Consider the following 24,428-nt stretch of genomic DNA (forward strand, 5'->3'; position numbering starts at 1 on the left):
TGAATCAACATGTGTTGACAACGCGGAAGAGATGGTGAATTGACCAACTAACTCTCACAGTCTCAAGTCAGAATTAGAGTTTCATCCATGTTTCTCATATGTCAAAAATCCTAAGGTCAAATGTAGTTCCAGAGTGGTGATGTCATGTTCCAGAGTGGTGATGTCATGTTGTTCCAGAGTGGTGATGTCATGTTCCAGAGTGGTGATGTCATGTTCCAGAGTGGTGATGTCATGTAGTTCCAGAGTGGTGATGTCATGTTCCAGAGTGGTGATGTGATGTTGTCCCAGAGTGGTGATGTCATGTTCCAGAGTGGTGATGTCATGTTGTTCCAGAGTGGTGATGTCATGTTGTTCCAGAGTGGTGTCTAAGGTTAAGTTTAGGCATTCATTCATTTGTAAGGTTAGGGTTAAGGTTTGGGATAGGCTTAAAACAAAAATAATTGATTTCACTGCATTCAAACTTGAACACACACACACACACACACACACACACACACACACACACACACACACACACACACACACACACACACACACACACACACACACACACACACACACACACACACACACACACACACACACACACACACACACACACACACACACACACACACACACACACACACACACAGATGCTTATCAAACACAACTTTCTATCTCTCGATATGAACTAGCAAACATTGGAATCAAAGACTGTTGCTTACGTCAATCCTCCATCCACAATGCCAAGCAAAACCAAAACCTACTTGAAGGTAACAGAGAGGTGACGGGATTTTGATCCAGAGCGGTGATGTCATGTTGTTCCAGAGTGGTGATGTCATGTTGTTCCAGAGTGGTGATGGGATGTTGTTCCCGAGTGGTGATGTCATGTTGTTCCAGAGTGGTGATGTCATGTTGTTCCCGAGTGGTGATGTCATGTTGTTCCAGAGTGGTGATGGGATGTTGTTCCCGAGTGGTGATGTCATGTTGTTCCAGAGTGGTGATGTTGTCCCAGAGTGGTGATGGGATGTTGTTCCCGAGTGGTGATGTCATGTTGTTCCAGAGTGGTGATGTCATGTTGTTCCAGAGTGGTGATGGGATGTTGTTCCAGAGTGGTGATGTCATGTTGTTCCAGAGTGGTGATGTTGTTCCAGAGTGGTGATGTGATGTTGTTCCAGAGTGGTGATGTCATGTTGTTCCAGAGTGGTGATGTCATGTTGTTCGAGAGTGGTGATGTCATATTGTTCCAGAGTGGTGATGTCATGTTGTTCCAGAGTGGTGATGTCATGTTGTTCCCGAGTGGTGATGTCACGTTGTTCCCGAGTGGTGATGTCATGTTGTTCCAGAGTGGTGATAGGATGTTGTTCCAGAGTGGTGATGTCATGTTGTTCCAAAGTGGTGATGTCATGTTGTTCCAGAGTGGTGATGTCATGTTGTTCCAGAGTGGTGATGTCATGTTGTTCCACAGTGGTGATAGGATGTTGTTCCAGAGTGGTGATGTCATGTTGTTCCAGAGTGGTGATGTCATGTTGTTCGAGAGTGGTGATGTCATATTGTTCCAGAGTGGTGATGTCATGTTGTTCCAGAGTGGTGATGTCATGTTGTTCCAGAGTGGTGATGTCATGTTGTTCCAGAGTGGTGATGTCATGTTGCTCCAGAGTGGTGATGTCATGTTGTTCCAGAGTGATGGGATGTCATGTTGTTCCAGAGTGGTGATGTTGTTCCAGAGTGGTGATGTCATGTTGTTCCAGAGTGGTGATGTCATGTTGTTCCAGAGTGGTGATGTCATGTTGTTCCAGAGTGGTGATGTCATGTTGTTCCAGAGTGGTGATGTGATGTTGTTCCAGAGTGGTGATTTCATGTTGTCCCAGAGTGGTGATGTTGTTCCAGAGTGGTGATGTAGTTCCAGAGTGGTGATGTGATGTTGTCCCAGAGTGGTGATGTGATGTTGTTCCAGAGTGGTGATGTCATGTTGTTCCAGAGTGGTGATGTAGTTCCAGAGTGGTGATGTGATGTTGTTCCAGAGTGGTGATGTCATGTTGTTCCAGAGTGGTGATGTGATGTTGTTCCAGAGTGGTGATGTGATGTTGTTCCAGAGTGGTGATGTGATGTTGTTCCAGAGTGGTGATGTTGTTCCAGAGTGGTGATGTAGTTCCAGAGTGGTGATGTGATGTTGTCCCAGAGTGGTGATGTTGTCCCAGAGTGGTGATGTGATGTTGTTCCAGAGTGGTGATGTCATGTTGTTCCAGAGTGGTGATGTAGTTCCAGAGTGGTGATGTGATGTTGTTCCAGAGTGGTGATGTAGTTCCAGAGTGGTGATGTTGTTCCAGAGTGGTGATGTAGTTCCAGAGTGGTGATGTAGTTCCAGAGTGGTGATGTTGTTCCAGAGTGGTGATGTTGTTCCAGAGTGGTGATGTAGTTCCAGAGTGGTGATGTCATGTTGTTCCAGAGTGGTGATGTTGTTCCAGAGTGGTGATGTAGTTCCAGAGTGGTGATGTGATGTTGTCCCAGAGTGGTGATGTGATGTTGTCCCAGAGTGGTGATGTGATGTTGTTCCAGAGTGGTGATGTAATGTTGTTCCAGAGTGGTGATGTCATGTTGTTCCAGAGTGGTGATGTCATGTTGTTCCAGAGTGGTGATGTAATGTTGTTCCAGAGTGGTGATGTCATGTTGTTCCAGAGTGGTGATGTTGTTCCAGAGTGGTGATGTGATGTTGTTCCAGAGTGGTGATGTCATGTTGTTCCAGAGTGGTGATGTCACGTTGTTCCAGAGTGGTGATGTGATGTTGTTCCAGAGTGGTGATGTAGTTCCAGAGTGGTGATGGGATGTTGTTCCAGAGTGGTGATGTAGTTCCAGAGTGGTGATGTTGTCCCAGAGTGGTGATGTGATGTTGTCCCAGAGTGGTGATGTGATGTTGTTCCAGAGTGGTGATGTTGTTCCAGAGTGGTGATGTAGTTCCAGAGTGGTGATGTGATGTTGTCCCAGAGTGGTGATGGGATGTTGTTCCAGAGTGGTGATGTTGTTCCAGAGTGGTGATGTTGTTCCAGAGTGGTGATGTTGTTCCAGAGTGGTGATGTAGTTCCAGAGTGGTGATGTGATGTTGTTCCAGAGTGGTGATGTGATGCTACAGATTTGGTACATCGTTGCGCAAGTTAGGCTACACATCATGAAATATGAGACAAATGATAGACAGTAGCGTCGGTTACAAGTATCCAAATAGATTGAACATGAATATCTGAATGTAAAAGGCCTGGAACCTGTCTGGATGTTAGAGCCCCACTAATGTATTTATATTTGAATGCAGTCATCTTTGTATTTGTAGTCAACTTGATTCTGAAGTTATCGACACTCAGAGAAATTGACAAAAGACGTGATTCTATGTTTAGCAGACATCTTCGGTGTATAAAGTGACACAGGAGAGCAACAAAACATTTAGCGGAGCACTTAGCTGTTCTACGTGTGGTCCGAGGCAGTGCTTCAGAGTGTTTTCAAGTGCAACTTTAATAACCACGGTTTGGGCAAACAGCTCAGATTTAACGATGTTCCTACAAAGGTTCTGAAGATTAATTTAGCCTTAAGATGACTTTGGGAAACAGGGCCCAGGCTAGTTTCACAAGGCTACTAAACTCCCTCCATAACAAAACAAATAACACGAGTCACCAGTGCAGCAGGACAGCAGAGCTTTTAATTCACGCCAGAGAGGTAAACTGGAGACAAACATTAAAACATCACTACTACAGTGCAAGTAACATGTTGAGAAATTGCCTTGAGAGAAGCTGCTGGCTCTTTTTTACACGAGAAACATTCATTTTCATGGTGGCCTTGGGTACGTTCCCAGATGAAAACTTTGCAGATGCCTGCCAGACCTAACAACACCTGGATAGGTGTTAATAAACATATTAGCTTTCCTTATCATATCATACAGCAACCTGATGCCCAATTGCGCCATCACTAGCTATGTTTCCATGAACTTGCCCGGTGATGTTTTGTAGACATTTAGAAAGTGACCTGCTACGGCGCGTTTCCACTGAACTGTCTTGTGTCGATAAAAACAGATGGACGTAATGACATCACACCTATAGGGTTGAATAAAAACGTTGTGGTTGAAGTGTTTCCATTAACCATTTAGGCAAATTGGCAATTAATACATTGGTGATCGTCTGTCTGCCCTCCAACCGATCTGTTTCACGTCTCAGGCAAAAGCCAGCATGAATACAACGCAAGACTTGACTGATATTTGTCATATTCTAATAATGATCATCATGTGCCAACGTATCGCCACGGTGCCACAGTGAAACTTGCACTCTAGTAGATCTGAAATAATTGGATGTTGAAACTTGTATCCAGCCAATCAGAAAATCAAGGTCGAAGCAATTCAGGGATTCTGGAAAGTCAGAACAAGGATCCTGCAAAGAAACATTGTGTTTATAGTTGAGAAATAGCTTTAGCAAGCAGTAGGCATTTAGAATCACATGTAGAGGGGAGCTTTATGGTTAAGTGATACCTTCAACATTATTCGGCAATCATCATTTATATAAAAATTTAAACAGAATCATAATCGTTTGATGAAATAAAGAAAGTTTAAAGAAAGACAAAATCCGCTCCTGTCGAAAGGATAAAACTCTGTTGATCGTCAGAAGCCCGATATAGGAGGGGAACCGTCTCGAGTGGCGAAAAAAAAGGAATATAATATTGCGGATAAAGTTCTGAAAGGTACAATTTCATGTGTACAACATCTAAAGACCTGCGTCACTATACTGAGATCTTTGCCGTTTCTAAAAGGACGTATTTGGGTGTTTTTGGAGCTTTTGTTCCTGTTTTTTCAGAGCCTCATACTACACAACGAGGATGAGGAAGTCATTTGCTATTTGGGATAAGTTCTCAAAAACAGGTGAAATCACAAAACAGGTATTCTGAACCCTTCTATAAACATGCCATTTACATCAAAAATAGAAAGTTGGTTGAGAAATGTATCTTCTTTAAGTTTAAGAGGTAGTATCAGGTTGGCAGTCAGTCAGTCCATGAGGTTAAAATCAGATAAGTAAGTCAGTGAAGGACGTAGTGAAGAAGGCAGAGACCAGCAGACACACCAACAGTGGGAGGGACAGAGCGATGGAGGGCGGTCCCGCGTTGCGGACGATGGAAAACCAACAGGTACCGACATTCATGGCTTTGTCCACCGCCACCAGCTCCACTGTCAGAGAGCAGCACGAAGCGTTGAATGCTGCTGCAACAACCGTCTGCTTCAGGTCCGTGTGGGTGAGGCTGCCTGCTCCCTGGAGGTGTGTGACTCTGGTGATGCCCGTGCCATTGACGCCGTCTGTCAGGTTGGCAGAGAGCTGCCAGAAGGCGGAGCTGCAGGCTGCTGGGTCAGCTGGGCAGTCGACCACCGAGACGCTGACCACCTCACACTGGGGAGGGGTGACATCTGTCACCTGCAATGGGGGGGGGAGATTAAGTGATGAGGAGAAAGAGAGACTTGGGTTCTATCAGTCTAATTCTGGCCCAGAGATTTGGTAGCACTTTCTCTGACCACCAGAGTACTTGTGCGGCTGAGCTTCAACACTCTTAAAGAGGAGCTGAACTCAAAAAAAGACTTACTTGGTTGTAAATGGCCTACAAGGCATCGCTATTAGTCAAATACATGTTTTATTAAACAATATATACATATTATTTAACTAGGTAAGTCAGTTAAGAACAAATTCTTATTTACAATGACGCCTTGTCCAGATATCTTTTGTTGGCAATTTGCATAGAAAATGGATGCCTGCTACAGTGCGTTTCCACTGAAGGTCTTGTCATTAAAAAAAGCTGGACGGAATGACGTCACACCTACAACAACTTTTTAGCTAAAAACCTAGTGTTGGTTAAAATAATAAAGTAGTTGAGTTGATCCATTTAGGGAAATGGATGAATGAACTGCAGACAGCCTGTTTGCCCTCCTACCTATCTGGTTCATGTCTCAGGGAGCCTGCAAACGCCTGCATGGACAGAATGCAAGAATTGACTCATATCTCGCATATTCTAATCATTCTAATGTGCCAACGTGTCGCCACAGTCAGCTCCATGATGAAACTTGCACTCTAGTAAATCTGAAATAATTGGATGTTGAAACTTGTATCCAGCCAATCAGAAATTCAAGGCGAAGCAATTCAGGGATTCTGGAAAGTAAGGACAAGGATCCTGCAAAGACACATTATTTTTTATAGTTGAAATATAGATTTAGCAAGCTGTTAGAATCACATGCCCTGCATACCTTCACAATTATTATTCATTTTGGTCGAATGAACCTGGATCAATAGAACTCGCCTTTTGACTACAAAGTGTAAATAGGATAATTTTGGTCATAGAGTCAGTTTTGATCAAAACAGAGATGAGTAATTGAGGTCATGGCTTTTTACCTGAGGGTTGGGTTTTGATTTCAAATCTCTAGCCTACACGGGACCACTGCCAGGCACAGTCTAATCACAGTTGACACTAATTATACAGAGTACAGGTGCCAGTTGTGCTGCCGCACAATTATTTCACAGCCGATCTAACCATTAGCATGCAGAGCTTTGGAATTGTTCATACAACAATCTATTGTCACAAATGCTTTCTGTTGAAAGATTTGTTTTTAAATTATAATTTAAATAAAATAAAAGGCTTGTAATTTTATCCAACTCAAACAACTTCACATTCGTGAGCTACGGTTAGCATCAAACAACTTTCATCAGAAATATGGATATATGATGATGCTTATGTCTCCGCCCTAACAATGAGATTCTTTGTCCACGAAACAGAACGGCGGGCTGTCAAGCACCTGCCATTTACAGGTTCTGATTCCTTCATTTATGTTTCGAGGTTGGACTTTAGCACACTAGCACGGTTAGCAGTGTGCTTAAGGTTAAGATATATTTTTTTAAGAAGATAAATTGTAGAAATAGGCAGAGTTTATGACTTTGTGGCTGTGGTAACTTGTGACGACCAGGCACAAAGTGTTTTTTCTCAAAGTTGCAGAGATGTCACATGTCCTATTTATAACAGTACACTCATAAACTAATCACTGTAAAACTTAGAGTAGATCACATCCCCAGGTGGCTCCTTAATTGGGGAGGACGGCTCATAGTAATGGCTGGAACGGTATCAAACACGTCGTTTCTATGGTTTCCATGTATTTGACAACATTCCATTCACTCAATTTCAGCCATTGTTATGAGCCGTCCTCCCTCACCAGCCTCCTGTGATGCCAGGTTACCTTGGTGGTGTATAGACAGGTGCCGACATTCATGGCTTTGTCCACCGCCACCAGCTCCACTGTCAGAGAGCAGCACGAAGCGTTGAATGCTGCTGCAACAACCGTCTGCTTCAGGTCCGTGTGGGTGAGGCTGCCTGCTCCCTGGCGGTGTTTGAGGCTGGTGATGCCTGTGCCATTGACACCGTCTGTCAGGTTGGCAGAGAGCTGCCAGAAGGCAGAGTTACAGAATGCTGGGTCAGCTGGGCAGTCGACCGATGAGACACTGACAACCTCACACTGGGGAGGGGTGAAATCTGTCACCTGCAGAAAAGAGAGAGAGAGAGAGAGAGAGAGAGAGAGAGAGAGAGAGAGAGAGAGAGAGAGAGAGAGAGAGAGAGAGAGAGAGAGAGAGAGAGAGAGAGAGAGAGAGAGAGAGAGAGAGAGAGAGAGAGAGAGAGAGCGAGTAATCATGGTGAAGAGGGAGAAGAGATAAGGAAAGGAGGCTATTTAGAAGTGGACGGGCCCATACAGTGGAGACGGGCCCATACGGTGGAGACGGGCCCATAGAGTGGAGATGGCCCATAGAGTGGAGATGGCCCATAGAGTGGAGACGGGCCCATACGGTGGAGACGGGCCCATAGAGTGGAGACGGGCCCATAGAGTGGAGATGGCCCATAGAGTGGAGATGGCCCATAGAGTGGAGACGGCCCATAGAGTGGAGATGGCCCATAGAGTGGAGATGGCCCATAGAGTGGAGATGCCCATAGAGTGGAGATGGCCCATAGAGTGGAGATGGCCCATAGAGTGGAGATGGCCCATAGAGTGGAGATGGCCCATAGAGTGGAGATGGCCCATAGAGTGGAGACGGGCCCATAGAGTGGAGATGGCCCATAGAGTGGAGATGGCCCATAGAGTGGAGATGGCCCATAGAGTGGAGATGGCCCATAGAGTGGAGATGGCCCATAGAGTGGAGATGGCCCATAGAGTGGAGACGGGCCCATAGAGTGGAGATGGCCCATAGAGTGGAGATGGCCCATAGAGTGGAGACGGCCCATAGAGTGGAGATGGCCCATAGAGTGGAGACGGCCCATAGAGTGGAGACGGCCCATAGAGTGGAGATGGACCTTATAGGCCTGTCAGCTCTCTAGTGTATCTTTATATATCCACATTCTAGCATATCTACTAAATCTATTTGTATATACACTGAGTGTACAAAACATTAAGAACACCTTCCTAATAATACACCCCCCATGTACACTACAAGGTGTTGAAAGTGTTCCACAGGGATGCTGGCCCATGTTGACTCCAATGCTTCCCACAGTTGTGTCAAGTTGGCTGGATGTCCTTTGGGTGGTGGACCATTCTTGATACACACAGGAAACTGTTGAGCGTAAAAAACCCAGCAGCATTGCAGTTCTTGACACAAACCAATGCGCCTGGCACCTACTACCATAACCCACTCATAGGCACTTAAATATTTAGTCTCCACCCTCTGAACGACACACATACACAATCCATGTCTCAATTGTCTCAAGGCTTATGAGTCCTTCTAACCCAGAGGTGGGCAAACTTTTTGACTCGCGGGCCACAATGGGTTCTAAAATTTGAGAGAGGGGCCTGTCTCCTCCCCTTCATTTACACTGATTGAAGTCGATTTAACAAGTGACATCAATAAGGGATCATAGCTTTCACCTTGATTCATCTGCTCAGTCTATATCATGGAAATACCAGGTGTTCTTAATGTTTTTTACACTCAGTGTAGATATATCTACATATCTGAGGTTACCTTGGTGACGACAGAGAGGCGCAGGACGGCGTAGTTGGAGTCGGACGCCCGGGGCCACAGCCTCGATGGTCACGGTGACGTCTGTTCCTGAGGGGGTGTTGGCGGGCACCGTGATGGTCAGTTCACCGGTGGCGTTTCCTCCGGTGGTCACAGCGATGCTGATAAGTTAGCAGCAGCAATGGGTTAGCATTAAGTGGGTTAGCATTAAGTGGGTTAGCATTAAGTGGGTTAGCATTAAGTGGGTTAGCATTAAGTGGGTTAGCATTAAGTGGGTTAGCATTAAGTGGGTTAGCATTAAGTGGGTTAGCATTAAGTGGGTTAGCATTAAGTGTCAATACAAGTGATGCCAAGAGAGGACAATAATTAGTCATGTTGAGTCATTTTTCCAGCATAGAGAAGCTGTTTTTGAACAGATAACCATACAAAAGACCATACAAACAGATCTGGGACCAGTCTCAGGATATTCCAGCCCTGATCCCTACCTGCTAGGGACGTTCATTTCTAAGTCTCGGTCGTTTCTGGCACTGATTTTGTAGCTGCCTCCAGTGGCGTCGGTCATGACGGTGAAGGGAAGGGTGAAGGGTTTACCAGGCTCCATGCTTCTGTCCACCACGGCCTGAGAAGACAAGAAGAACACGAAAGAGGAATTGTTGAGGAGCTGTTGTGAGGTCCACTTTTGAAAATGTCTATGACCATGGTTTTTGTCTAACACTATCCCAACATGCAGTATAGACAGACTCCTTCACCATTTACAAATGAAAGGCGTTTTTCAATGTAAACTTACCTTGATGGTAACCTTGGAGACGGACATCTGAGTGGTGGACTGTCTCTGGAACACGGTGGAGGAGACCACGTCTGTCCCGTTCAACAGCAACACAAACTCCCCCGCAGGGACCTTGGTTACCGTAACTAGGAACTTCCCGTTGCCCATGTCTTCCAGGGCCCCACTTACGACCTCTGACCCTGACACTGTCACCAAGGCAACGTTGGCCACCTTGACAGAGGCTGGGCCCTTTCTGCCCAACACTGATACCAACAGCATGGCAGGCATACCTGGGAGAAGGAGAGAAGAGAGGAGGAACGGAGGGAAAGAGAGGGAGAGAGAGAGAGGAGGACGAGTGTAGGGGTAGGGAGAGAAAAAGAGGGAGAGAGAGAGAGAGAGGAGGACGAGTGTAGGGGTAGGGAGAGAAAAAGAGGGAGAGAGAGAGAGAGAGAGAGGAGGACGAGTGTAGGGGTAGGGAGAGAAAAAGAGGGATAGAGAGAGAGGAGGATGAGTGTAGGGGTAGGGAGAGAAAAAGAGGGATAGAGAGAGAGGAGGATGAGTGTAGGGGTAGGGAGAGAAAAAGAGGGATAGAGAGAGAGGAGGATGAGTGTAGGGGTAGGGAGAGAAAAAGAGGGAGAGAGAGAGAGAGAGGAGGACGAGTGTAGGGGTAGGGAGAGAAAAAGAGGGAGAGAGAGAGAGAGGAGGACGAGTGTAGGGGTAGGGAGAGAAAAAGAGGGAGAGAGAGAGAGGAGGACGAGTGTAGGGGTAGGGAGAGAAAAAGAGGGAGAGAGAGAGAGGAGGACGAGTGTAGGGGTAGGGAGAGAAAAAGAGGGAGAGAGAGAGAGGATTTGGCTAAAAATACTTGAATCAGTCATAGAGCCCATTGCCCTTTATGGTTGTGAGGTCTGGGGTCCGCTCACCAACCAAGACTTCACAAAATGGGACAAACACCAAATTGAGACTCTGCACGCAGAATTCTGCAAAAATATCCTCCGTGTACAACGTAAAACACCAAATAATGCATGCAGAGCAGAATTAGGCCGATACCCACTAATTATCAAAATCCATAAAAGAGCCATTAAATTCTACAACCACCTAAAAGGAAGCGATTCACAAACCTTCCATAACAAAGCCATCACCTACAGAGAGATGAACCTGGAGAAGAGTCCCCTAAGCAAGCTGGTCCTGGGGCTCTGTTCACAAACACAAGCACACCCTACAGAACCCCAGGACAACAGCACAATTAGACCCAACCAAATCATGAGAAAACAAAAAGATAATTACTTAACACATTGGAAAGAATTAACAAAAAAACAGAGCAAACTAGAATGCTATTTGGCCCTAAACAGAGAGTACACAGCGGCAGAATACCTAACCACTGTGACTGACCCAAAATTAAGGAAAGCTTTGACTATGTACAGACTCAGTGAGCATAGCCTTGCAATTGAGAAAGGCCGCCGTAGGCAGACATGGCTCTCAAGAGAAGACAGGCTATGTGCTCACTGCCCACAAAATGAGGTGGAAACTGAGCTGCACTTCCTAACCTCCTGCCCAATGTATGACCATATTAGAGAGACATATTTCCCCCAGATCACACAGATCCACAAAGAATTCGAAAACAAATCCAATTTTGAAAAACTCCCATATCTACTGGGTGAAATTGCACAGTGTGCCATCACAGCAGCAAGATTTGTGACCTGTTGCCACGAGAAAAGGGCAACCAGTGAAGAACAAACACCATTGTAAATACAACCCATATTTATGCTTATTCATTTTATCTTGTGTCCTTTAACTATTTGTACATTGTATATATATATATAATATGACATTTGTAATGTCTTTACTGTTTTGAAACTTCTGTATGTGTAATGTTAACTGTTCATTTTTGTTGTTTTTCACTTTATATATTCACTTTGTATGTTGTCTACCTCACTTGCTTTGGCAATGTTAACACATGTTTCCCATGCCAATAAAGCCCTTGAATTGAATTGAATTGAATTGAATTGAGAGAGAAGGAAAATTATCTTGAAGGGTGTGGCTATGTAACTGTTGACATCGATTATTACAAATTACAATTAATGGCTTTTTATGACTTTGATTAAATCGGCTTTATAAATGAACATAATGCATTGTTTTGACCCACACAACATCAAAGAGGGCCAGCCTACTTTCTGATAGAGAATGCAGCGATGCAAAACCTCTCGCCAGTGAGAAAAACGATGTGAGCAATGATCATAATGATCGCAATGATCAAGCCTCTAACGGCTTTAATGAAGTGGCAGCTGCATTCATGTAGATGATGTCGCCATGATGTCGCCTTAGTAAAATTGTGATTGACAGATTACCTGCTTGATGGCGCTAAAATTGGGTGATTGACAGATTATGCCTGACTTGATAAAAGCGGTAAATGATATATTATTATTATTATATTATATGGTAATGATGATGATTAAGATGATGTTGTAGTGACTTACCTGCTTTTGGACGGCCAGAGATGAGGGCGTATCCTGGGTGAGGTCCCTCGAAAGTCTCCACAAAGTCATAAATGAAGGCAATGGTACTCTGACCTGGACACACACACACACACACACACACACACACACACACACACACACACACACACACACACACACACACACACACACACACACACACACACACACACACACACACACACACACACACACACACACACACACACACACACACACACACACACACACACACACACACACACACACACACACACACACAGTCAGGGCTGTATTCTCTCCCTTCTCTTATGGCTCTAACAGACCTGGGGTGAAATACTTTTTGACATATTTGTACATGATTTAAAATAGTTATGGTTAGGGTTAGGTAATGAGTTAGCTAAAAGGGTTAAGGTAAGGGGAAGCGTTAGCTAACATGCTAAGTAGTTGCTAACATGCTAAGTAGTTGCTAACATGCTAAGTAGTTGCTAACATGCTAAGTAGTTGCTAACATGCTAAGTAGTTGCTAACATGCTAAGTAGTTGCTAACATGCTAAGTAGTTGCTAAGTAGTTGCTAATTAGCTCAAATTGTTCTGGTGAGTTATGAACAAGCAACCTTTGGGATGCGAGAAGATTGCGTAATACACCCACCCATCCACCATGACCAAACATTATTTCACTTATAATTCACTGTATCACAATTCCAGTGGGTCAGAAGTTGACATACACTAAGTCGACTGTGCCTTTAAACAGCTTGGAAAATTCCAGAAAAATATGTCATGGCTTTAGAAGCTTCTTATAGGCTAACTGACATCATTTGAGTCATTTGGAGTTGTACCTGTGGATGTATTTCAAAGCCTACCTTCAAACTCAGCACCTCTTTGCTTGACATTATGGGAAAATCAAAAGAAATCAGCCAAGACCTCAGAAAACAATTCTAGACATCCACAAGACTGGTTCATTATTGGGAGAAATTTCCAAACACCTGAAGGTACCAAGTTAATCTATACAAACAATAGTACGCAAGTATAAACACCATGGGACCACGCAGCCGTCATACCGCTCCGGAGGGAGGCACGTTCTGTCATCTAGAGATAAACGTACTCTGGTGCGAAAAGTGCAAATCAATTCCAGAACAACAGTAAAGGACCTTGTGAAGTTGCTGGAGGAAACAGGTACAAAAGTACCTATATCCACAGTAAAACGAGTCCTATATCGATATAACCTGAAAGGCCGCTCAGCAAGGAAGAAGCCACTGCTCAAAAACCGCCATAAAAAAGCCAGACTATGGTCTTGGGCTTGTAGTAGATTGTTTAACAGGTGGCAGACAATGTGAGAAGGCTTGTGAACTATATTTCCATTGTATCTGAGAGGAGGAGGGACATTTATGATGAAATGAGTGGTATATAAACCAATGTACATGGTATTATGACCAGAGCTCTCATAAATAAACATTCCTGACTATTGTAGCTGGGCCTCCGTTTGATTCATTACAACCAGTTTCCTACAAATTCTGGGTTGACTCGGAACCAGTTTTTTTCTTGCTTTTTATTACTTACTTTTTAAAACTGAATGGTTGGTTAAGGGCTCATGAGTAAGCATTTTACGGTAAGGTCTACCTACACCTGTTGTAGACTCAGCAAAAATAAAAACATCCTCACTGTTAGCTGCGTTTATTTTCAGCAAACTTAATGTGTAAATATTTGTATGAAGATATCAAGATTCAACAACTGAGACATAAACTGAACAAGTTCCACGGACGTGACGAACAGAAATTGAACAATGTGTCCCTGAAGAAAGTGGAGGTCAAAATCAAAAGTAACTGTCAGGATTTGGTGTGGCCACCAGCTGCATTAAGTACTGCAGTGCATCTCCTCCTCATGGACTGCACCAGATTTGCCAGTTCTTGCTGTGAGATGTTATCCCACTCCTCCACCAAGGCACCTGTAAGTTCCCGGACATTTTTGGAGGGAATGGCCGTAGGCCTCACCCTCCGATCCAACAGGTCCCAGACTTCTCAATGGAATTGAGACCCGGCTCTTCGCTGGCCATGGCAGAACACTGACATTCCTGTCTTGCAGGAAATCACGCAAAGAACGACTAGTATGGCTGGTGAAATTATCATGCTGGAGGGTCATGTCAGGATGAGCCTGCAGGAAGGGTACCACACGAGGGAGGAGGATATCTTCCCTGTAACGCACAGCGTTGAGATTGCCTGCAATGACAACAAGCTCAATCCGATGATGCTGTGACACACCTCCCCAGACCAACTCCAAATCGATCCCGCTCCAGAGTACAGGCCTCGGCGTAATGCTCATTCCTTTGACGATAGATGTGAATCCGACCATCATCCCTGGTGAGACAAAACCGTGACTCATCAGTGAAGAGCACTTTTTGCCAGTCCTCAGTCTGGTCCAGCGACGATGGGTTTGTGCCCATAGGCAACGTTGTTGACGGTGATGTGATGTCTGGTGAGGACCTGCCTTACAACATACCTACAAGCCCTCAGTCCATTCTCTCTCAGCCTATTACGAACAGTCTGAGCACTGATGGAGGGATTATGCGTTCCTGGTGTAACTCAGGCAGTTGTTGTTGCCATCCTGTTTCTGCAGGTGTGATGTTCGGATGTACCGATCCTGTGCAGGTGTTGTTACACGTGGTCTGACACTGCAATGACGATCAGCTGTCCGCTCTGTCTCCCTGTTGCGCTGTCTTAGGCGTCTGGCCACATCTGCAGTCCTAAGGCACGTTCGCACAGATGAGCAGGGACCCTGGGCATCTTTCTTCTGAGTCAGTTGAAAGGCCTCTGTAGTGTCCTAAGTTTTCATAACTGTGACCATAATTGCCTACCGTCTGTAAGCTGTTATGTCTTAACGACCGTTCCACAGGTGCATGTTCATTAATTGTTTATGGTTCATTGAACAAGCATGGGAAACAGTGCTTAACCGGTTAAGACTCTAGGGGCAGTATTTCATTTTTGGATAAAAAGACGTGCCCGTTTTTAGCGCAATATTTTGTCACGAAAAGATGCTTGGAATTGATAGTTTTGGAAAGAAGACACTCTGACGTTTCCAGAACTGCAAAGATTTTTACTGTGAGTGCCTTAAAACATAACCTACAGGCAAAACCAAGATGTTTGAGCAACCAGGAAATCAACAGGATTTCTGATGGCACGTTTTCCATGATCGCCTTATATGGCTGTGAATGCGACAGGAATGAACGGACACTTCCTATCGTTTCCCCAAGGTGTCTGCAGCATTGTGACGTATTTGTAGGCATATCATTGGAAGATTGACCATAAGAGACTACATTTACCAGGGGTCCCGCACGGTGTCTGCGTGGAAATTGGTGCGCAAAAGTCACCTACCAGTATTTTTCCATCCGAATCTGAGAACAATGCAGGCTTCCAGGAATGGCATTTCAATGAAGAGATATATGACAAAACACCTTGAGGATGGATTCAAACAACGTTTTCCATGTTTCAGTCGATATTATGGAGTTAATTCGGAAAAAGTTTGACGTGTAGGTGACTGAATTTTCGGTTAGTTTCGGTAGCCAAATGCATAGTAACAAAACGGAACGTTGTGTCCTACACAAGCATCTTTCAGGAAAAACTGGACATCTGCTATGTAACTGAGAGTCTCCTCATTGAAACATCTGAAGTTCTTCAAAGGTAAATTATTTTATTTGATCCCTTTGCTGGTTTTTGTGAATATGTTGCGTGCTAAATGCTAACGCTAAATGCTAAGCTAGCTATCACCACTCTTACACAAATTATTGATTTTCTCTGGTTCTAAAGCATATTTTGAAAATCTGAGACGACAGGATTGTTAAGAAAAGGATAAGCTTGAGGATAGGCATATTTATTTCATTTCATTTGCGATTTTTAGAAATCGCTAACGTTGCGTTATGGTAATGAGCTTGAGGCTATGATTACGCTACCGAATACGGTGTGGGTAGGACTAACAGGTTAAACCCTTTACAATGAAGATCTGTGAAGTAATTTGGATTTTTACGAATTATCTTTGAAAGACATGGCCCTTAAAAATTGACTTTTCTTTTTTTGAGTTTATTTGGTGCATGTGACACATTTGAATGGATTATTTAACCTTTTAGGGATAGGGCTGTCTACTGCCCCCGCTGGAGTAATTGCGTGCCCATGGTAAACATAATTATTTTTTGTCAAAAGTTGCTAATATATGCAAATAAAAAATATTATTGAATAGAAAACACTCTAAAGCTTTTAAAACCGTTTAAATTGTGTCTCTGTGTAAAGCAGAACTCTCAAAATATGCATTCTCCCAAACTATCTCTTCTCATCTGAAAAGTTGGGCCACCTTTGACGTCATCACAAACACCCTCCACAAACAGTTACAGCTCCCAGAACAGTCTCCACGTGTTCAGCGTGATCTCAGCTTTCAATGGGGCTCGTCATTGTGAGAATCGCCCGCTCGCGAGAGTTTGAGCACGCGGTAAGCTCCCAGTCAATCAAAAACAGCTGTCACTTTTCTGTGCGCAGTGGTCAAGTCCTCTCTTTCTTCCAAGATCGATTGAACGGTGCCTGTGTTTCTGTTTGTTCTCAAAATTGCTGTACACCTTTATAACATGTTAACGCTTGATTATGAAGTTAGTTTGACAAGTTAACTAGACATATAATATATAATTTCAACGTTTTGGTGCGCAACTACTTCAATTTTGCGTAAATTTCGACCGAAATGTGGGTATTTTGAGAACCGAAAGACGTAGACTTGAAAACTAAACGCTGGTTTGGTAAGTATAATCCCTTCCAGGTCGTTTGATGGAAGAACAACAAAGGTAAGGGAATATTTAATGTATTAATTTTGGGTTTCTGTCGACTCCAAGATAAAGGAGTCATTATGCTACTGTGGGAGTGCCGACTCCATATTATAGTCTAGTGAACGCAAAAATGTAACGTTAAAATTAAATGTAACAATGCAATTGCATTTAGAAGAAGTGTATCTTGCTATACATATGTAAAACATGCATATTTAGTCAAAGTTTATGATGTGTATTCCTTGTTAGCTGACGTTATCTGCCGGGGCTATCGTCATTTCTCAGGACATTTGAGTAGCATTTTTTGAACGATGCATCATTGTAAACAGAGATTTATGGATATATATAGCATATTATTGAAAAAAAAAATGAATGTACTGTGTAACATGTTATATTACTGTCATCTGATGAAGATTTCAAAAGGTTAGTGAAATGATTTTTCTTTTAATCCTGCGTTTGTTGATTGCATATTTTTTCCTACTTGGCTATGCAAATGAGCTATTTACATAAATATGTGCTATGTTTTCGCCGTAAAACATTTTAGAAATCTGACTTGCTGGCTAGATAAACAACTTGTTTATCTTTCATTTGAGCTATTTTACTTGTTAATGTGTGGAGGTAAAATATTTTTAGGAATATTTCTTGCGTTCCCTGCGCCACATTCCAGCTGGGGGGTGGGGGCGCGTTCCCAAATGGGAACTGGTGTCTCTAACAGGTTTTAACCCCAGGTCTGGGCTCTGTGTGTATCCATGCTGCCATCTAGTGTTGTTACGGATACAGTTATCCTGTGTGTGTGTGTTTCTTTTCTCTCCTTCTCCCTTCACAGGTGAAAATCATCACTCCCCAATCAGTCAACAATCAGAAGACACACCTCCTCCTATTTCCTGACCTATCACAGTTCCTTCCCCATGGTTTAAAAACCCCATCATTTGTTTGTTCTAAAGCTCAGCTCAATCTCTAGCTCAATCTCTCTGTAAATGCCATGTCTGTAGGTCTCTGTGTTTCACTCTCGCTTTGTGTCTTAACCTCTCTTTTGTTTAAAGCACCTCCATAGCACTTTGTCATCACCTGTGAGTATTGTTTTTTTATGGTGTTTGTTTGCTGGTGGGAAAAGGGGGAAACCAAGACAAGTCGCCCATGGGCATACACTACCCGTAGGTGAACTTTGTTAAATACACTAGTTAGAACTGGGCGGACCACCCACTGTATTTTTGGTTAGTTAGTTAGCTGTTGTTAAAGTAGGCTAGTCTAGCTTAGGGGTGTGTTTTTGTATATTTATTGTTTCTTTCCTTGGGTCCAGCTCAGCCCCTTTTCCTGCTCCCCCTATTACCGTGTGTTTATAAATAAACCTAGAGTTTGACGGTAGATTTCTGTTGTCGTGGTTATTTCGTTCACACTTTTACTTTGTCACAATAATAATTTGCATGAGTTATGTTACGGATCTCATTACCATCCCCCCTAGACTGTCGGGCCAAAAGGGATTCGTAACAAGTGTTGAGCGTGAGCATAACACACATATTTAATAGAACAGACGTATCTCTATGGTAACTCACCAGTGACCTTCAGTGTGTAGGGCTGGTTGGAGTTCATGCTGATTTCCCATAATCCTGTCTGTTTGTTGGAGGCCAGACGGACCCGGAAGAGGTTGCCCACCGTCTGGACAGTCCCCAGTTCCCCGTTGGCCTCATTCTGTTTCTGGGTCACACCTGTAGGGGCAAGGAGGGTGACAGTCAAATAGGATGACAGTCAAACATACTGTCAATGGGATATACCTGATTCACGATACCTTGTTAAAATGTGCTTTGTGCTTTAAAAACATTAAGATAGCTACATACGTAAACACGCATAACAGGTCAACTGTAACCATTAAGGAGGGAAAACTAACCTTAGATCAGTGTCTAGGGGAAATGTCATCCTATTCAGTTAGGTGAACCTTTACCTGAAAACTGATATTTGATCAGTGTCTAGGGGAAATGTCATCCTATTCAGTTAGGTGAACCTTTACCTGAAAACTGATATTAGATCAGTGTGTAGGTGTTGGAGGTTCCCACCTGCAGGGTTCTTCAGGGTGAAGGTGAGGGACTTTCCAGTGATGTAGATGGTGATGTTGTTCAGAGACTCATCCAGCAGGAAGGAGAATGTCTCAGCTTTGCCTGGGTTCCTCGCTCGCTGTAGGACTGTCACCTGAGGAGGAGGAGGACAGAATGAGAGAGGAGGATAGAAAGGGTATGTTGTTGTTTTATTGTAAGGGTAGGCAGGGTAGCCTAGTGCTTAGAGCGTTGGACTAGTAACCGGAAGGTTGCAAGTTCAAACCCCCGAGCTGACAAGGTACAAATCTGTTGTTCTCTCCCTGAACAGGCAGTTAACCCACTGTTCCTAAGCCGTCATTGAAAATAAGAATTTGTTCTTAACTGACTTGCCTTTTAAAATTAAAATAAAAAATGATCATAGATATAACAATTATGTCTAGGCATTTCTAAAATTCATTGTTTATAAAGCACATGTTTTTTAATTGATTAAGTTTTAAATGATTTCAAATCAACTACTCATCTAAAACAAAATGGCCACCAGTGTTGACTCACCAGAGCGGAGGTGGAGGAGTCGATGATGACGTCAGTGGCCTGGGGCAGATTTTCCTTGGTGACTCCAATGGCCTGACCACCAGACGCCAGCGCCAGGTCCTTGTAGGTCTCGAATGTAGCTGCCCTGGACTCTACTCCACTTCTCCTCCTTCTAGCACCAGCACCATCACCAGTCATGAAGAAAGACACCTGGAGAGACACAGGTGTGTTTGAGAGAGTTTGCCTGGTCGTATTCATTAGGCACCAAACGAAGAATGAAAGAAAAAAGGGAGTGTCTACCTCTCCGATAAGAATGGCTTGTTTTTGTTTGCCGTTGGAAAACATTTTGCTGCGTTTTGCTACTGTGTGACCTAATTAATAAGATCCTGAACTGCAGGACATGGTTTCTTCTAAAACAGGAAGTGCTCACGGTTGACTTGGTACTCCTGATCAGGGCCAAGATGGTGTCCCTTAACGCAATGTCCTTGGCAACGGCATCTGTGAAAACATAGATGTGGGACGACGCTGGAGCACCGGTCAGCGCCAACTGGAGAGAGAGAGAGAGAGAGAGAGAGGGAGAGAGGGGGAGAGGGAGAGGGAGAGGGAGAGGGAGAGGGAGAGGGAGAGGGAGAGGGAGAGGGAGAGGGAGAGGGAGAGGGAGAATGCTTAGTATCTTTATTTATTGTCAGGTGCATTATAAAAAAGGAATGGGATTATATCTGAAATCTGATTGGAATATAGCCATGTCAATCACTGTACCTGTAGGCCTGATAAGCACATCTCAGGGAGGTCTCCGCCTCCATCAGCTTTGAGTTTAGCGATCTCTGTTTTCATAACATCAGGGTTTGTCGTTCTTATTAGGGGTCCGAACTCTACACACACACACAAACACACACTGATCACTAACCACTTCCTGACTTAACTACAAACCGCACCAGCATTTCGGTGAATGCCAGAGTTTGTCAGTGATGTTTTGCTAAGGAGAATGCTTGGTGGAGTGTAAAGCCAGCTTTACTTGGGTCGTTGAATGGGACCAGGATGTACTGGGAGGGCTCATCCTGTGTTCCCTTTTTGCTGTTGATGATCTCATTGACAACTCTCTTGGCTTCAAGGATGTCATCCTTCATGCTCCCCGTGGTGTCGATCACAAAAGCAACCACTGCCGATCGTGCTATGCCCATGAAGCTGTGGGAGAGAGAGAGATAAAGAGGAGATTGTGAGTAACTTCAACATGAGTAATTCCCTCTTCCCCCTCTCTCTCCTTCACCCCCTCTACCCCTCTCTTCCCCTTCACCCCTCTCCCCCCTTCACCCCCTCTACCCCTCTCTTCCCCTTCACCCCCTCTCCTCCCCATTTCCCCCTCTTCCCCTCTCCTCCCCTTCTCCCCCTCTAGCCCACTCCTCCCCTTCTCCCCCCTCTACCCCTCTCCTCCCCTTCTCCCCCTCTTCTCCTCTCCCCACTTCACTCCCCTCTACCCCTCTCCTCTCCTTCACCCCCTCTACCCCTCTCTTCCCCTTCACCCCTCTCCTCCCCTTCACCCCCTCTACCACTCTCGTCTCCTTCACCCCTCTACTCCTCTCCTCTCCTTCACCCCCTCTACCACTCTCCTCTCCTTCACCCCTCTACTCCTCTCCTCTCCTTCACCTCCCTCTACCCCTCTCTTCCCCTTCACCCCCTCTCCTCTCCTTCACCCCACTCTACCCCTCTCCTCTCCTTCACCCTCCTCTACCCCTCTCCTCTCCTTCACCCCCTCTACCCCTCTTCTCTCCTTCACCCTCCTCTACCCCACTCCTCTCCTTCACCCTCCTCTACCCCTCTCCTTCACCCTCCTCTACCCCTCTCCTCTCCTTCACCCCCTCTACCCCTTCCTCTCCGTCACCCTCCTCTACCCTTCTCCTCTCCTTCACTCCTCTACCCCTCTCCTCTCCTTCACCCTCCTCTACCCCTCTCCTCTCCTTCACCCTCCTCTACCCCTTCCTCTCCTTCACCTCCCTCTACCCCTCTCCGTACCGTAGGTAGTTGTTGTCACCGGCGGCTCCCCGGATGTCGTCCAGCAGCCGGAGGGTTGCGGTCGTTGCCACGGTGACAGCAGCAGTGTGCAGGGCCACGTTGTCAGAGCGACGCTCATCCTTGCTGATGCCCCCACGAGGAACCTCAGAGCTGGTCAGGTCAGCTGCACCTCCATGACTACACTTACCTGGGGGAGGAGAGGTGATGATGGGTGTTATACAGAGAGTGTGTGGGTATCTGGGGAAGGTAGCGTGTGTGTGTGTGTGTATGTGTGTGTGTGTATACCTTTAGGCTTAGCTGCGGAGAAGATCCCCATGTACCCAGAGGTGAGTTTCTTCTCATTAAGAATGTTAGGCAGGATGGAGTTGGAACAGAACCCCCCACTGGCACAGTCACTGCAGGTCGGGGTGCTGACATCTACCGAACCAAATCACAATATTTTCTTATAAAATAACAGTTAACTAAATTGTCAAGGGACATCATTTACCACCACAAATCATTAACCCCCCACACACACACACACACGCACACACACATACATACACACACACACACACCTAAACCCTAAATGGGCGTGGTGGTCCTTTCTCTTACCCATACATAATTCCCTCAGACTTTTCTGCTTTATCTCGCTCTGTTGAACATCGGAGATTATATGTGTTTGTGTCCCTCTCTGTCTGCCCTTTAGACTCCCTGTAAACCCTTAATGACCTCATTATCATATGAAGCCAGAGGTGGCAGCAGATTTCTCTCTTTGTCCCTCCTTTTTAACCTGCTGTCATACTTTTCTCTAACATTCCAAGAACGCCTCCCTCCTTCCTTCCTGCAATACCCCCCCCCCCTTCCCCCTTCCTTCCCTTCCCTACAACTCCCCACCCTCCCTCCTTCCTTCTCTGCCCTACCACCCTCTCTCCTTCCCTGCCCTATCACCCTCCCTCCTTCATTCCCTGCCCTACCACCCTCTCTCCTTCCCTGCCCTATCACCCTCCCTCCTTCATTCCCTGCCCTACCACTCTCTCTCCTTCCCTGCCCTATCACCCTCCCTCCTTCATTCCCTGCCCTACCACCCTCTCTCCTTCCCTGCCCTATCACCCTCCCTCCTTCATTCCCTGCCCTACCACTCTCTCTCCTTCCCTGCCCTATCACCCTCCCTCCTTCATTCCCTGCCCTACCACTCCCTCTCCTTCCCTGCCCTACCACCCTCCCTCCCTGCCCTACCACCCTCCCTCCCTCCCTCCCTACCACCCCCACCCTCCCTCCTTCATTCTCTGCCCTACCACCCTCTCTCCTTCCCTGCCCTATCACCCTCCCTCCTTCATTCCCTGCCCTGCCACCCTCTCTCCTTCCCTGCCCTATCACCCTCCCTCCTTCATTCCCTGCCCTACCACTCTCTCTCCTTCCCTGCCCTTTCACCCTCCCTCCTTCATTCCCTGCCCTACCACTTTCTCTCTCTCTCTCTCTCTCTCTCTCTCTCTCTCTCTCTCTCTCTCTCTCTCTCTCTCTCTCTCTCTCTCTCTCTCTCTCTCTCCTCCTCTCTCTCATTCCTTCCCTGCCCTATCACCCTCCCTCCTTCATTCCCTGCCCTACCACCCTCCCTCCCTCCCTGCCCTACCTCCCTCCCTCCCTCCAGTTGGATCCCATGCGTCGCTATCCTCGTTGCTGCATTAACTCAAGCCCTCCCTACCTGCCAGGTTTTCCAGTGGGAGATCGGGGCGGATCAGGTTGGCGTAGGGTTCAGTGTATCCCAGATCCACCCAGTTACTGTGGCTGTAGAAGTCCTGACAAAACACAAGCATGTATTATATACCAAGTCTGTGTCTGTGGGAAAGCTATATATCTAATTCCCTATTACACCCACCTCTAGACAGAAGTTAAGTTGGTTCAGATGGTAACACTTGAGCCAAGGTGAAATATGAAATTGAGAAATTAGGTGAGATAGGTGTTTTCTCCCCCCCCCATCTTCCTCCATCCTTTTAGTCCTTACCTGATCTCCCTTCATTCCTGGAAGTTCAGACTTTCTCCCTCTTTCCCTTCCACCCCCTTTCCCACTCATCTCTCTCCCTCTCCCACTCCCCTCTCTCCCTCTCCCACTCCCCTCTCTCCCTCTCCCACTCATCTCTCTCCCTCTCCCTCTCCCACTCATCTCTCTCCCTCTCCCACTCCCACTCATCTCTCCCCTCTCCCTCTCCCACTCATCTCTCTCCCTCTCCCACTCATCTCTCTCCCTCTCCCTCTCCCACGCATCTCTCTCCCTCTCCCACTCCCACTCATCTCTCCCCTCTCTCCCTCTCCCACTCATCTCTCTCCCTCTCCCACTCCCACTCATCTCTCCCCTCTCTCCCTCTCTCCCTCTCCCACTCATCTCTCTCCCTCTCCCACTCCCACTCATCTCTCCCCTCTCCCTCTCCCACTCATCTCTCTCCCTCTCCCACTCATCTCTCTCCCTCTCTCTCTCCCTCTCCCACTCCCCTCTCTCCCTCTCCCACTCCTCTCTCTCCCTCTCCCACTCTTCCCTCTTCCTCTTCCTCTCTCTCCCTCTGCCACTCCTCCTTCTTCCTCTCTCTCTCTCTCCCTCTCTCTCTCTCTCTCTCCTCCCTATTCCTCTCTCTCTCTCTCTCTCTCTCTCTCTCTCTCTCTCTCTCTCTCTCTCTCTCTCTCTCTCTCTCTCTCTCTCTCTCCCTCCCTATTCCTCTCTCTCTCTCTCTCTCTCTCTCTCTCTCTCTCTCTCTCTCTCTCTCTCTCTCTCTCTCTCTCTCTCTCTCTCTCTCTCTCCTCCCTATTCCTCTCTCTCTCTCCCACTCCCACTCCTCTCTCTCCCACTCCTACTCCTCCCTATTCCTCTCT

The 24,428-nt window shown here is 45.8% G+C and overlaps 1 protein-coding gene across 1 annotated transcript in view; it reads right to left on the minus strand.

The window, feature by feature from the left end:
• Positions 1 to 3,645: 3,645 nt before the first annotated feature.
• Positions 3,646 to 24,428, minus strand: part of LOC124013008 (von Willebrand factor A domain-containing protein 7-like) — a 63,077-nt gene continuing 42,294 nt past the window's right edge. The window contains exons 18-19 of the mRNA XM_046327113.1: positions 7,220 to 7,519; positions 3,646 to 5,417 (exon numbers count right to left, since the gene is read on the minus strand). Of these exons, the coding sequence (XP_046183069.1) occupies positions 5,016 to 5,417; positions 7,220 to 7,519 (702 nt within the window). The 3' untranslated portion in view covers positions 3,646 to 5,015. The remainder of the gene's footprint in view (positions 5,418 to 7,219; positions 7,520 to 24,428) is intronic.

The sequence above is a fragment of the Oncorhynchus gorbuscha genome, linkage group LG24 (genome assembly GCF_021184085.1).
Source record: "Oncorhynchus gorbuscha isolate QuinsamMale2020 ecotype Even-year linkage group LG24, OgorEven_v1.0, whole genome shotgun sequence".
In the NCBI taxonomy this organism is placed as follows: domain Eukaryota; kingdom Metazoa; phylum Chordata; class Actinopteri; order Salmoniformes; family Salmonidae; genus Oncorhynchus; species Oncorhynchus gorbuscha.